General features: G+C 36.7%; 1 protein-coding gene across 3 annotated transcripts in view; it reads left to right on the forward strand.

Moving 5' to 3' along the window:
- RIT2 (Ras like without CAAX 2) overlaps positions 1-16,394 on the forward strand; it is a 187,228-nt gene that overhangs the window by 86,867 nt on the left and 83,967 nt on the right. For all 3 annotated transcript variants that reach the window (XM_001233996.7, XM_046905803.1, XM_040656151.2), the window contains one exon: positions 14,333-14,524. In XM_001233996.7, coding sequence (XP_001233997.2) covers positions 14,333-14,524 — 192 coding nt within the window. The remainder of the gene's footprint in view (positions 1-14,332; positions 14,525-16,394) is intronic.

Genomic DNA, 16,394 nt, shown 5'->3' on the forward strand with positions numbered 1-16,394 from the left:
TATATATATTATTATATAATTGAATTGCACCCCTTGGGACCAGATAAGAAGATCAGTTCTTATCTGAATCATAGAAGTACATAAATTACAAACTGTATGTCTGTTCATACCTCCATTAAAAAAAAAAAAAAAAGACAATAGTTTGAACTGATAGAGAATTGGTCCCTCTGAATTTTCTTACACATTCATTAAAACCATATTTTCTGAAAAGAAACACTCTTTCCCCCAAGTCTTTATTCATATCAAATGTATGAGATATGACTTCTTAGGCACAAGAAGCACAATTCTGAGTTTCCTTTCAGTATAACTACAGTGGGGGCTTCTTTGGGAGCAAGCTTGCGTATAATACACAAAATTTCCCCCTTACTGAATCCAAGGTATATTTCACTCCATGCAGTGTCTTAATCTAGACTAATGTTTTCCCAGAAGTTGCTGGTACAAGCACTACCTGCCCTCTGGTCATGTGCTATCACTGCATTTTCTTCATTTAGTCCCTGCATATGTATGTTTTATCCATTTCTGTCATCTGTAATTAACACATTTCATCTCCAATAGGAGCTAAAGCCCTGTCATAGGACTGGGACAGAATCTGCGGACATGAAGAATGACAAGTTATCCTCCTTCTGTATTATAGCTCTATGTCTTCAGGGATGGGATTATAGAGCGAAGATGGACTTACTGTCATGTGTGTCCAGTTAAAAATATCTCAAAACATATAATATCTACCATTTCTTTCCCACTTCAGAAACAGTGACTATGCTTAGTCATTGCTATTTTAGCCTTCCAGATCCCACTTGCTCTTTCACAGAACCGTTTCATACTGTGTTTCAGGGAGTTATGTCTTCAAGATGACATTTATCTTCTAGGTCCTGTTTTGGTGACAGGTGCTAACTGAGAGGCTACCATGGCAATTTCATAGTGCCATGCTATGCCACACAGTAAAGACAGTGGTATGGGTACTGCATATTTATTGATGTATGTTCTGCCAGTTCCCAAAGGAATTACTCTTATCTAACTTAAATTATTCACAAAGTGGACTTCTGTATCTGAACTAGTCATTCAGATTATTTTTATAGTTGCTTGGAAGACATAGTTGTTTTGATGGCATAGTTCCGCTTGTTCTCAGATAAATGTTTAAAAACATTTAGGCAGCTTTCTGGGTTTCACTTTTTTTCATTGACTATAAGCAAAGTTGAGGCAGCTGAACAAGGTACAGACACCTAAATAGTAAATATGTGAAGTATGATGAAATGCTTTTAGTATCCTTGGATCAAGGCAAGAAAACCTCAGTGCAGGATAGCTACAGTGTGCATACCTTAGAGACATTTTGTTAGCTGCTCACAGTCGAGGTGACACATTCCTTCTCTCTCATCTAATGCTCTGTTCCCACAAGTACCCAGGAGGTCACAGAAAGCAGTTCTGCATGACTGTGTGGATGCCAATCCAGTGACTATCCCCGTGTGCTTAATGATACCTAGTCATCTCACTTGCACTGGGAACACTAGTACAAATATGAAAGAAAAAGGATGGTGGAAGAAATCTGTAAGTTACAGGAACCTTTACAACTCAAACTTTTTGAATCACAGTAACACTAAACTTAATATTGTAAACAATACAAACTGTGTGCAGCTATGCTGTAACTGTTTTGCATTCTTATTGGTGATGATGTATATTGTCTCTGGAAGCGCATTTCTCAGGTAAATATAGAGCCAGGTTTCAGTGGCAGAATAAACTCATAATTGATTAAGTACAACAAAAATCTAAATAATAATAATAATAATAGTAATAATAATAATAATAACCAACCCTGGAAGCTTGTTTTCTTTTCTTTATTTTCTTCACATCTTCAGATTCTTAATTCAGGATTTATCTCAGGTGATCAGTAGGTTTCAGGGGAAGGGAGAGAAATATCAGTGCTGTTAAATTTTTAAGGGAAATAATCTTGTTACGGAAGTTATTGTGCGTGAATATATATGCAAGCCAGAGTATAATTTGTGGTCATTTAATGGAATGATGGGATATCTGATTCTATTGCCTCCTTCATTACTTCTGCAGGACTGCAAAAGACTCCATGGGGGAAGATGGCAACTGTACAGTCCCCATTTAGGCTGATAGGTCTTTGCTTGTATCACTTGCCAGTACTTGACTGAAGCTGCAATTATTACGTCTTCACTAGTGGGCTGTTGGCTTTTTGTTTTTTTTTTTTCCTTTGGTGTTTACTAAAACGTAATTACCGTGCTATTAATTCTTTTGCTTTACCATTTTTTTATGTCTTTGTGATAAAAGGTAAAAATTACCTCTATTCTTTCTTGCATACCAATGAGGAAAGAGGGAAAAGCCTTATAAACCAAATACAGTTGGGAGTTTTAGAGATAGTTAACAGTGAAGATTGCTTCAGTACATGCTTTTAAGAGAAAATTACTAAGATGTTGATCCTTAAGAGAAACCATTTGCATTAAGGAGAAAGAAAAAGACAGTTCTCTGATTTAGGGATTGTAGCACTGAGGCATTTTTGCTGCCATTGTCAAGAAATGATATGCTCATTTTATCCATATTTTGGCTTGAATGAAAAAATAGATAGCATCTGAGGTAATAGATTACATACTTTCATTATTGTCTTTACAAGATTACAATTAATAAAGTTAGCCAAAGTAAGTTGCAGAAAACTGGTGAATACATCTTCACTTGAGAGCAACAGGGCAGTTAGAGTGGGAACATCAGTTCATAGGCTCTACCTCTGGAAGAAGGGCCTGAGTGCCATCACAGATTATTTAGTACTTCCTCATATGAAAATAGGGTCAAAATGTGGTGCTATTTCTTAAAGCCCTGAGTTATTTTATTAGGATGCTATTCTCACTTTTTTTTTCTTTATTTTTTTTTTTAATTCATTTTTTCCCACCAGGCTGTCACGATTCATTCTTACTTTATAAACCATGGTACAGAACAGTACTGAATACAGAAGACTAAGTGAATATAAAATGTTCTCCTGTTAGCTAGTGGACAATGCAATAGTGGCAAATCGGTGTTAGACGGATGAAAGGACATCCCTACCTGTGTTTCGTAAGACAATCCTGCAGAAAACATGACTGTAAGCAATAAAAAATACAATGGGAATAAGTACTATAACTAGAAAGAAAAAAAAAAAAAAACACAAGTCTTTATCTTCCCATGTAGAAAAGGATGTGAATTCATAAATGATAAAATCAAGTTGTCCCACAGTATTTTAAAGAAGTCCATAATGAAACTCATCTCTCACACTTTATTTGCAAAAGAAGTGAAAATTTAGACATATCAGCTTGAACTTTCAGATTCACCTGAAAGGAGACTAATGTCTGTATGAGTACACCTCACATAGCAACTCAGATTAAGAAATCAGAATTTAGAAATTCTCCAGAAAAAAAAAAAAAAAAAAGATATTCTTTTTTAAAAATATGGATGCAAGTCTCTGTGCTTCAGGTTCAGACTGAGTCTATCATGTTACTTAACTTGCCAGCTGTCTGTTATGCTGACTTACTCAGTTTGAACTATTTGCTTGCCCATAAGCAAGGTCTCGAGTTGCTCCCTGTCATTTATCCCACCTAGATGAGCTTATCTCCTCAGTTTCTAGACTGCACGCTGACTCTGAGAAAACCCTCAGAAATCTCAGCAAAGAGGTAATATAACTACTTGTAGCAAAATCTGAAAATCATCCCTGTTTCTTCCTGCAAAGGTCACCTATCTTCTGAAGAAACAGGAAGAATATTCTTCTTCTTCCTGTTTCTCTCTCTAGGTAAATTAACTAAGTTAAACAAAAGGAGAAGTGACTAGATAAATAGGCACCAGCATCAATAAGGTTGACATTGTTGCTGCTGGTTGTCTTGTATATTATGGATTAATTTCAGTATCTATCTCAGCTTTTAATTTGATTGTTCCCAGAATTAAGAGAAGGTTACTGATTTTGTACAGTGTGGAGTTCATCATGATATTGTCTTGGAAAGCTGTCATATTACATTCAGAAAGATGTCTGCTAGAAACATAAACTACATCTTTTATGTTATTTTCATAGTATATCCTTTGTCTGTGATGCACATTTTCTTCCCAGTGAACATCCTTAGAAGGACAAGGATATTGCTAAGAGAAGCAAGGATTCCTTCCTATAATTATAAGGCATGAGATATTGGCTGATCATTAATCAAGGGACTCTTTATAATAGTAATCCACTTCCACTGCAACTTATGGTCTATTTCTTGTCCGTATTAATCCAATTTTTGAACTGCTCCTGGATCACTACTGGAACAGGCAGAAGGGTCATAAGAGAGTGTCTGATATCTAACCACCGGAACAGTGCAGAGATTGATGCAGAGATTAATCCTGTTCTTCACTATTTAAGCCAGAGCTCCTGCAGGTTTTTGTTTTGTTTTGTTTTGTTTTGTTTTGTTTTGTTTTGTTTTGTTTTGTGTGTGTGTGTGTCTGAGTCTGAGTCTGAGCTGTTATTCAGCTCCTTTCCTTCCTCCTAGTGATGTGGCAGATGGTTTTGGCTGGCACAAATGGCTAAGTACCACCTGCTGTAGACTTCGTTCTGTATCTTTTGCTATGCCTCTCTCTTCTTGTTGTTGTTTGCAAAGGATGACTGGAAAAAGAAGGGAAGCAAGAAGAGAAAAGGAAGTGAACATATCCTGATATGTCAGTGATTTTTTTTTTTTTTTTTTTTCTCTTTTGCTCTTTTGTCATCTCTAGTAACCTATAGTGAGTGCATGCTGGAGTTGATCAAGTAAACACAGAATGTCTGGAACTTTGACATCTGTGATAGAAAAAGCCTACCTGTCTGTTATCTTCTAATGCATCTTGAATGTATTTTATCCCATGCTGAGGGATAGTATTTCCTACTGCTGAGTGCTGTGAAGGGAAAATTCATCCATTTGAGTTAGGCACCAGATGTTACTCACTCCTGACCTTTCAATCTGCACTGGAAATACGAGTCTTGAAGAAACTAAATAAAAACTTCAAAATGAACAAAAAGACAAGTCTCATCATCCAAATACATGAAGGATGAGATTAAGTGGGAACTGTGGCTAGCAGGGGCTGGTGGAGGTATTTTTTTTCAGTTAACAATCTACAGTTGAGTTAGTGAGGGAGATAGAAGAGAAACTCATCCATGATCTCTCAGATGATTTTCTGAGGGTGCAATGACGTACATGTTGGAGTCAATCATCTCTCTCTCCTGGCTGTAGCGTCAACCTTTTCAGTAATAGAAACCAGATAATATAATTCATTTCCATTGTATTTAAATACAAAACAATATTAAGATATAGCGTCTGCTCCTGGCTTCCTGTCCAAAAACTTTCTCCTTAAAAACATAACTTCTGGAGGCTTTTGCAGCATGTATTTAACAAACAAGCTTCTAAAATCTACTCAGCCTTGTATAATTAAATAAATAAATAGTAAAAAAAAATAAAAGTAAAGAAATTATTACAGTACATCCCACTGGTGTACTTTTCTTCAGTTTATTTTCAAGAAGTAAAAGAAAAGAAATCACAGAATCACAGGATCACAGAACCATAGGGTTTGGAAGGGACATCTGGAGATCATCTAGCCCAACCCTTCCACTAAAGCAGGTTCCCCAGAGTAGGTTGTAGGGGAGAGTATTCAAGCAGGTTTTGAATATCTCCAGAGAGCAGACTCCACAACTTCTCTAGGCAATTTGTTCCAGTGTTCTGTCACCCTCAAAGTAAACAAGAATTTTCTCATGTTCATATAGAACTTTCTGTATTCCAGTTGGTGCCCATTACCGCTTGTCCTCCTGCTGGGCACCACCAAAAAGATCTTTGCCCAATACACTTGAATCCCTCCCATTAGATATATATAACCATTGATTAGAAACCCTCTCAGTCACTCAGACTGTCAGGTCTCTTAGCCTTTCCTCATAAGAGAGATGTTCTGAGTCCTTAATCATCTTTGTGGCCCTCTGCTGAATGCTCTAGATGTTCCCCATCCTTCTAAAACTGAAGAGTCCAGAACTGGATACTGGATCCAGATGTGACCTCACCATGGCAGTGCAGATGGGGAAGATCATGTCCTATTGCTGATCACACTCTTCAGTGCACTCTAGAATACCACTGGCCTTCTTAACCAAAATGGCACACCTCTGGGTTATGGGACACTCGGACACTTAGATCCTTCTCAACAGAGGGTATTCCAGAAGGTCAGCCCTTAACCCTTACTAACACACACAGTTCTTTTTCCCAGGTGAATGGGCAAACATGTTCCCTTGTTGAACTTCATAATGTTCCTCTCTGCCCAATTATCCAGCCTGTCCACATCTCACTGAATTCTAGCACAGCCTTCTGGTGTGTCAGCTACTCCGCCTGGTTTTGTATCATCAGCAAACTTGCTGAGGGTGCACTCTGTCCTTTTATCTAGGTCACTGATGAAGATGTTAAATGTGGGTCAGAGCCAGCACTGACCCCTGGTGAATACTCTTATCTATGGGTCTAGACTCTGCACCTGTGATCACAATCCTTTGAACTCTGCCAGTCAGCCTGTTATAAATCCACCTCATTGTACACTCATTTATGCCACACTTCCTAAGCTTACCTATGAGAATGTTATGAGAGACAGTGTCAAAATCCTTGCTGAAGTCAAGGTAGGCAATTTCCATGGCATGACATCATAGAAGGTTATCAGATTGGTCAAGTGTGTTTTCACCTTGTTGAGCACATGTTGATTACTCATGATAATGTTCTTTTTTTTTTTTTCTTTTTTTCCCTCACTTACTTGAAGATGATATTCAGAAAAAGCTATGCCATCATCTTCCCAGCAATGGAAGTAAGGCTGACTGGCCTGTGGTCGCCTGGCTCCTCCTTCATGCTCTTTTGGAAGACTAGAGTGATGCTGGCTAACCTCCATTCCTGAGGCACTCCTCCTATTCTCCATGAACTTTAAAGATGATAGAGAGTGATTTGGCCTTAGGGATGTACAAGTCTTTAGCATGGAGAAAGTGATGCTTGAATATTAAGGGTCCCCTATCCATGGGATACTCCATGGGATGTCTCCAAGTACATTCTTGAAAAGGTCAAAATCAGCTCTGTTGATGTCCAGGGTTTCCATCCTACTTGCTTCCGTGTTTCTTCCAAGCGTGATTCCGAACACTATTATCATGCAATTATTTCATTCATGTCTTTGCCAATACTTCACATTACCAACCAGTTCTTTGTTGGTAAAGTGAATATTCTATTACGAATAGTGCCCAAGGAATCTAGCTGTGATGTTTGTGTAAGAGAATCTGTTAGAAGAGAGGAAGGCTAGGGCAGCTTTGGCCTTGAAAACTTATTTACTGCTAAAACACAATATTTAACCATATCTGCAAAAACTTTCCTGAGATAAACTTTTTTGTTTGTTTGTTTTTGGTAAATAGATTTCTAAATTAAAAAGTAAATAAATAAGTAAATGCCTTTTCACATATTTCTTCTAAGGTTTATGATCTTTACATTTGTCTCTTTCACTGATTATTTGAAGAATTTATTTTTTCCCATTGAGTTTCCTGTGTCCTTTTTGTTCATTGTATCCTTGTTTGTTCATTGTCATAGATGGACGATATTCTGCTTGTTTTCAAGAGCACACCCCACCCCCCAACATTCACTGGCAATGTAAAAACCTTCATAATAAGAATGACCCCTGTGGTAATCAGGGAGACAGCTTTGATTAAGAACATCTGCTAGCAGATTCAGAGTTCTAACATCAAGCAGAAGTAAGACAAGATAGAAAAAGTGGCATTTCTCAAACTGTGAGGATGGCCTCCTTGGGGAGACTCTGACCTCTTCCAGAGCTACAAGCCAATATCATGAAAGCAGAACACTCTTCAAAATGTATGCAGCGTGTGTGTAGTTTGAAAAATATAACACCTTTTTTCTAAGATGCTGCATCTTTAAGTTTCAAAGTACTGAACTTCTGAGGAGCATGGGGGGACCTGAACTTCGAAGCATTGCACTGTGCTTCCTCCTCAAACACATCACACACAATGAAATAGAAGGGACATGTCACAGTGGACCCCTGCTCATTGTCTGTCTTTTTGCTGTTGTTATTTCTTCCCCTCCCCCTTTTTTTCCTCTCTCTCTTCCACCCCCCCGTATGGTTGCTGAGTCTTTCTATTAGCAATGCTTAACACAAGAATCTCAGATAATTTGATTCAGTTTTCTGTTAAGCTGGTGCAAAAATGGTGATGTGGTGATTCATAACAATATTCTGAAATCAGTTTCTAGTCCAGCATTTTTTCTCCAGTATTGTTCAGGAAGAAATACTGAGGAAATAATAAAGAATCTGACATACCTACAGTCATTTTATTAGCATCATTATTATTATTTTTAATATTCTTCCATAGATTATTACAGTCTACAAGGTAGAGTTGTTCTGAACTGAGCATTGGATAGATCATTAGGTTTAATAGCCAGCTGTAAACTAATCCTTCATAAAGATCTATGTATCTAAGAGTAGCCAACTTTGTTGCTTGATGTCCTAATTTCCATCTCTGTAGATGTTACTGTACTGATCTCATTTAGAAAGAATTCCAAGCTGTAATGAAAATATATATATATACAACTTCTATTTATATTTGCATGAAAAAGGTATAAATTTAAAATCTAATTAAAAATATTGCTCTTTTTGAAAAACCTTTCTGTTTCTCATTATGGAAAGTAGGGTAAAAGAATACAAATCATTACAATAGAGAGAAACCAGAAGATAAGATTTTTTATTGCTATCGTTTCTTCACTAGGTTGTACTCCTAAGTTCTAATTAAAAATAAATAATTAAATAAATCAAACATTTATAGAAATTCAGCCTGTTTGAAGAAAGTATGTGAGATGTGGAAACGTACAGCATCCCAAGGATGGATATGGAAGTATTTTTTTGCATGTCAGGAAGCCCAAAGTGTCAGTGGAGCTGAAACTTCTGAGACATGAGGAAGGAAAACACAGAAACATCTAGAAAGGAGTCTTAAGTTGGTATATCACCAACTTAAGGAAGACAAAATAAAAAATAAAAAAATGGGGCTGCTGCTGAGAAGAGTGAGTGACCTACTTATGAAGAACAGAAAAAGACATAACTCACCTGGGACTTTCTGTATCTGTCTTTACTAGTGTGCTCATATGACTCACAGAAAAGTTTGAGAAAGAGATACAAATATAACTCATAAAGGAGGCAGATCAATAAAGTATAAATGAGTCTATCTGGGTGTATGTCATTTGATATATCAGAATGAGTTGCCTCTGAGCATGTTGAGTGGGATGCTTTGTCACTGAGAGTCCATTCTATCATGTTTGAAAAATCTCATGAAATGCTCAGTAACTGATAAAAGGAACATATATAAGAATGACATAATCAGAATGTATTCCTAACTTTCTTCAACATATGGACTTATCACATCTTATGATGATTAGTATGTGTGGGTTTTGTTTTGTTTGTTTGTTTTGTTTTGTTTTGTTTGTTTTTTTCCTGCTTCCAATTTTTTCCTGGAAAAAGAGAAAAGTTATTCTGCTTTCATTAATGCTTTAGAATTTTTTATTTGCTTGTTTCCAAACGTGATTCTTGTTCTTAGGTACAGCATCTTTCTCAAGCAGGAAGCTGATTTTGTTTAAAAAGATTTCTTATCATATTTTTCAGTTAAGTCTTAGTCATAATACACAAGAGAATATTATAGACTGCCATCAATCTGTAAAGTGCTATAAGCGTGATAAATCTTCACTTTAATTCTCAGAATTGATTTTTTTTTTTTTTTTTTTTTTAAGTGTGATTTTCTCTTCTCCTCTACTTGATATTTACTGACTAGGAATTATCTCATATTTTTCTCCTTCTGGGTAAAAAATGTATCTATATCTACACCAATCTACACCAGTATAACTGAATAATTTTTACAAAGAGATTTCTATACCAGAAAACAAATATATTTGTGTGCCAGTTGCAGTGTTAATCTGTTGCTTGTTTTGTAATAGAACTATCTGAAACACAAAACCAAAGTCACTGAAACATATGTAAAGCCTTTGTGTCTAGCTGCATATCTATAAGAACTAGGTGAACTTGGATTTTAACAAGAGTAAGATCTGAAATCTCTCGTGAACTAAAAATCAAACAGACGTATTTACACAGAATCATAAATCAGCTTAGGCTGGAAGGGATGTTAAAGGTCTTCTAGTTCCAACCACTCTGCCATGGTTGTCACTGCCAAGATCAGGCCGCAACAGGGCATCTCCAACCCATTTTTGAATGCCTCCGTGGGTTAGGCTTCCACAACTTTGGGCAACATGTTCCAGTGCCCAAAGTTCTAATTATTCACTAAGTAAATAATTTCTTCCTAACATCTAACCTAAATCTCCCCTGTTTCAGTTTAAAGCTATTTTCTCTTGGACTATTGATATTAGACCGTGTAAAATGTTGGTCTCCCTCATGCTTGTACGTTCCCTCTAAGTACTGGGAGGCTGCAGTGAGGTCTCCCTGAAGCCTTCTCTTCCCCAGGATAAACTAGCCCAGATCCCTCAGTCTTTCTTCATAGGAGAGATGCTTCATTTCTCTGAGCATCTTTATGAACCTCCTCTGGACCAACCCCATCAGCTCCTCATCATTCTCCTACTGGGGGCTCCAAGCCTCAACACAGTACTCCAGATAGGGCCACATAAGGGCAGAGTAAAGGGGGACAGTCACCTTCCTCTCCATGCTTCCACTCCACTTGCGATGTAGTCCAGGATAATGTTGGCCTTCTGGGACTCAAGCACACACTCATGCTTAGCTTTTTATCCACCAAAGTCCTACTCTGCAAGACTGCTCCCAGTGAATTCTTCTCCAGCCTGTACACAAACCTGGGATTGCCCTGACTTAACTGCAGCACTTGCACTTGGCCTTGACTTTCTCTAGGTTCTTGTGGACCATCTTTTTAATCCTGTCCAGATCTTCTAGATAGAATCCTTTCCCTCTGTTTTGTCATTTGCACCACTCAGCCTAATGTAATTAGCAAATTTTCTGGGTATTCACTTGATCCCACTGTTGATGTTGTTGATAAAGATGCTGAAAAACTCCAGCCTCAAGATGGACCCTTGAGTGACACCACTCATGACTGGCCTCCATGTGGGCATAATACTGTTGGCAACAACCCTCTGACTGTGACCATCCATCCAGAAATTTATCCACCAAACAGTCCACAGTTCTCTATCTCTCCAACTTAGAGATGTGGTGAGGGACCATATGAAAAGCCTTGAACAAGTCCATGTAGACAACAACCGTTGCCCTTCCGTGATCTGCTGATACTGTCACTCCATCACAGAAGGCCACCAGACTGGTGAAAAACAGTCTGCCCTTGGTGAGATGTGGCTGTTCAGTACCTCAGTCTTTATTTCTTCTCCATTGTTAAAAACGTGAATTTTTTATTAAAAAAAAAACAACAAAAAAAAACCTTTTATTTTGAATTCCCTGGAAAGAAGAAGGGGAGGTGGGGGGGGGGGAGGACTAAAATGCTAACAATTTTTTTTTTTTTTTTTAATCCAAGGAAAAATGCTTATTTTTGTTTAATCTTGGAGTCTTAGACACTGTATTGAGTAGTTGTGCCCAGGGCAAATAACTTAAAAGTCAAAAAACAGGATTGAAACTAAGAAAGGAAATAAATAACTGAGTCAACAAAAAACCAAGAGGATGTCCCCAGTCCTGTCAGCATGCAATAATTAATGTATCTGAAAGTCAGTCACTGTAAGCATTACACTAAGGTATTTTGTTTATTTAGTGCACCAGCTTCAATAACAGGGTGTAATAATAATAGTAATAATAATAGTAATAATAATAATAAAGTAAATTCATTCATAATCAAAAAAATCAGAATTATGCCCAGATATGAACACCCCGATATATGTAGGTACAAGTCCAACTTAAGAACAACAGTGTCTAAAACCTGAATATTTTGTCCCTTTGGAATGATTCACATTGTAAAAAATCCTTTTGGCAGTTAAAGAAAGCCATGAAGCATTTCTGGAGCATGATCCTGACTGTCCTTCTGTAACAGCAAGTCACTTGTAGTGTGTAATGTATAGAGGGATGTGTACTAATACTTTTTTTGTGTAGACCATATGTAGCTATATAGAAGTGTAAAAAAGGTTTTACAAAATTCATAAAGATGGATTATCTCACTGAACGTCATTGTCATCCAGTGTCATACTAGTTGATTTATGAAAGTTCTTACCCAATTATGCAGGGCATTGTGGCTGGGATTTAAGTTTCATAACAAAACATTTACTTTCATATATCTATATGGGATCTAGAGCCTCTGTATGGATGTGTAAATATTCATCTTCCTTAAACTTCAAAACAGATTTAAAATAAATAAATAAAGAAAAAATCAGTTTTATTTATTTATTGCTCAGATGAAGCAACATTGACCATTAATTTTATTGAGTAGTTTTCCATTATATTGAAGCACAAATAGTAGCCCACAGTTACAGTCACACATTGGTGGCTAACTCAGGAGCCTTATAGAACAAAACAAACTCCATCTCATCTTTCTATCATCTGTTTAGCCTGAATGGCAGGATTATGGCCTTGTTCTTTCCCTCTGTAAAGAATAGTATTCTACCCAGGGAATAGAATGATCCGAGATGATTAGTTTAAAGAGAAGAAAATTAATGGTGATGATGAAGAGCTCTTGTTCTTTAAGTAAAACCAGAGAGTGAGAAAGTGAGGGGGAATGTGTCTGTGTTCAATCATTAACACTCTCTGTCCATAACTTGGAGATTTGATACAACTTGGTCTCTTGTTTGGTACTGCTTTGTTTATTAATCCACTGGATATCTCATGTGGTTGTAAAGCACAGCCCTGGGAGCAGAAACAGAATCTCCTTTCATTGTCTTACCCCTCAAAAAACAAAATCTGATGGATCCTGTGTTTATTCCTACTGCTACCCATATCCAGTCTCAAGAGGTGGGGTAGAACATGGCCTAATATACTCTGTATTAGAGCTTGATTGTTAACAAACTCTCCTGGGATGCCAGTGTTGATATTACAGACATTTTGAAATTCTGAGTAAAGCTCAGAGTAGAATCTTACTCTTAAACAGCCTATTAGTCTGCTATTTTGGAACTTAGTCTATGAACTTCTTCCTCTAGAAGGTGAAATATTTTTAGTGATATATAAGAATGCCCTTGGGTAAGAGACACATCATGAATAAATGATAATGGTCAACAGAAAAGTCTATTCACAGCAAGTGTTATCAATCAACATGAGTGACTATTGAGAGAGATTTAAGACTCAGACTTTTAAAAGAGCATAAGGAATCTACTTTCCTCCAATTTCCAGCAAAAACTGAGAATATATATTCAACCTAAACTATTTTTAAAATCCTAGCCTAAATTCTCAACAGAATAAGAAAAATACAGGAGTAGATATTGCATCTTGCTTCTCATAGCACTGGTCCAATGTTGAGATGTGTATGCTTTGCTTTAACAAACCTTCCTGCATCTTAATATCTCTAGAGAGATGATTTTGTTCAGGAGGATTTTGATCCTGGCTGACTGTTGCCATGGTACTGGATTATTCTGGGCTGTGATCAAGAAGAACAAACAAACTTTAAAAAGAAACCGCCTTTAAAGCACATTCTTGAGCTACAGCGTCTGAAGCTAGCATCTGAGAAGTAAATCTTGATTCTTCTAGTATGTGGCTCTTGTTAAATACACATTAATATATACGTATATTAATAATAGGGCAATAAATGCATTAGAAAAATAGAAAAATGCAGGAGAAGAAAACTAGGACAATTCATCCTCAATTTAAAATTGTTCATTTTGAATTAATGGTATTATCCCATTACCCCAGCTTCCTGGGGAGCACTTGAAAGAGAACTTTTTGCAGATTATATTCTTGTTTTATTAGGCACTGTTCCAAAGCTGGAGGGAGTCAATGAATGTGTTTTTGATATTACTGAGCTTTTGAATTGAGTGCATAATAAAGGGTTTGTAACTATCTCCATCCCTAGATAGTAATATAACTCTACTTTCACACCTGTTAGCATGCATTGAATTACTAGTCATCTGTGTGTACCAGGAGTGCTGCAGAAAGTTCTAGAAATGTACAAAAGAGTGTTTTCTATAAGCAAGCACTGGCATAATAATTTGATATTCTTGGAAGACAGAGCTCCAGTGGGAGGAAAAGGGGAAAAAAGAGTCCCAGGAAAATCTTGGTGGTTCATTATCTAGGGTGATGATCCAACTCTCACTAACTTTCACAATATGAAAGTACTGGGGGGAAGGAGGAAGTTTTCAGCAAGTCTTGTTTAAAAATGGACTGTTTGGTCTGCCAAATTATTGAGCATGTTCTTCCAATTTCATAGGCAGAATTCACAGCCATGAGGGACCAATACATGCGAGGCGGAGAAGGTTTCATTATCTGCTATTCCATCACAGACCGTCAATCTTTTCAAGAAGCTGCTGAGTTTAAGGAACTAATTTATCGTGTTCGGCACACCTATGACATCCCCTTGGTGCTGGTGGGGAACAAAACAGATCTTGAGGAGTTTAGACAGGTAAGCAACTTGATTTGATTTACCTTGGATATTTCAGGGATTTGTATAGCAGATGTTTTGCAGTATACTCAACACAGAATGAGGCTTAATCAAAGATCTACACACTAGGGTTGGTAAAAAATAAAGTAGTTAGTGGTACATTTAATTCAAAGGTTATAGATCTTAAAGCATCCTTGGCCAATCACATCCAAATACTCCTCACTACTTCCCAAATAATCCCTCAGTTTTCTTCAGAAGTTACATATATGTCTAATTTGAAAATAGATTCACTGAAGATCTGGAAAAAAAAAAAAAAAAAGTTCTCTTTGGAAGCTATCAATCTTTAAGTCCAGATTGTTTTCATAAAAGTGCTAGATTTAATTAAAGGGTTGTTCTCAAACAGGCTGAAACAAAAAAAAAATCTAATTAAAATAGCTAAATTCATATAATTATATTTGTGCCTGAAAAGCCAGTGACTGTGTTATCAAAGTTTCCAAATGAGATTGGGACATGTAAGACATGAATTCATTTTAGTTTACATACAGCTATCATCACCCATAACATAATAAATTTTGTTTGCTTTAAGGTCACTGACCATTGCATTCTCAGAATGCAAAATTCTCAGAATATTCACTTTATTTCCTTTGCTTCCTTTCATCTTCCTTTATACCATATGTATTGTTGTCTACATGTGCAGATAGCGAGGTGGAGAGAGATTGAGTTAAAAATGACTTGGTTGTAAACTTGTATAGAACAAAAATTATCCTTAATTGCAAGCAGAAACTTTGAAAGACAAAAAATTAATAAGATTTCCTGTGTGAAAATCTTAAAAGGATCTTCATGCATGCTGCAGTTGCTTTTAAATGACTGAATTCTGTGCAGATACACATAACTGTTCAATAAAATGGTATTTTTTTCAGTTCATTAGCATCTGTGCATTCATGATCCTGTTTTCTCTTATCCACTTGTTGTTTTTCCCCCTATTCTCTTTTCTTCTCTCTCCTACCTAAAGAAAATTCAAAACAGTATGAAACCCATAATTAGTTCTGAAACCTGATGAAATATGTTTAACGCTTAACATATGTTCGCAGATGGACTTCCTCCCTAAATAAGACTGTGAGAAAACCATAATGATGACAGTCCATTTGCAGTTCAGCACTCATCTTGAGATCTCAAGAGAAAGAAAGAAAGAAAAAAAGAAAAAAAAAAAAAAAAAAAAGCAAAGCAATATGCAACATGAAGCACAATATGTACAGATCCTGAGGTACTTAATGTACCAGATGGAAAAGGGATGTGGATTCCATTCTATTGGGAGAACAAGAAATTGAACCTGATTCCAATAAAAATAACATAATTGATTTACATGTAAATAATGTTTCCAAGAATGCCATATTCACTAAGTGATACGAAGACTCTTCCACTTTTGTTTGGTCCAACTTCTTTCTCTCATGTTTTACTGAGCATCTATATTTAATTATTCTCAATGCATATGAATATATATTTCTGATTTATATTAAATATATGTTAACTGACTTCAGCAGCTCATTGTTTCACAACTCTAACTTGAGCTTGTGCTGTATGCTTAACTAACACTGAAATAAGCTGTACCTATTCTTACCTTCTGGATTAAGCAATACCTATGTAACTTAAGAAGGCAGAATGAGGAATCTTTTCAGGGTTGTGTACTGCAGTCAAGACTCATTTAATACAGCTTGGGCGCTCAACAGTGGGAGCCAGCTATCTCTGAGCTGGCATACAGCAACGAGTTGACAAAGTATGGCATTAACATATCAGTGATCAAAGAGTGAGGTGCACAAGTGTAATCAATTCGAGCTATTGAGAAATTGGAAATATCCAAATGCAATTATCCAGTCTGGAATTTGACCAGAGC

Source organism: Gallus gallus, chromosome Z (genome assembly GCF_016699485.2).
Source record: "Gallus gallus isolate bGalGal1 chromosome Z, bGalGal1.mat.broiler.GRCg7b, whole genome shotgun sequence".
Lineage (NCBI taxonomy): Eukaryota > Metazoa > Chordata > Aves > Galliformes > Phasianidae > Gallus > Gallus gallus.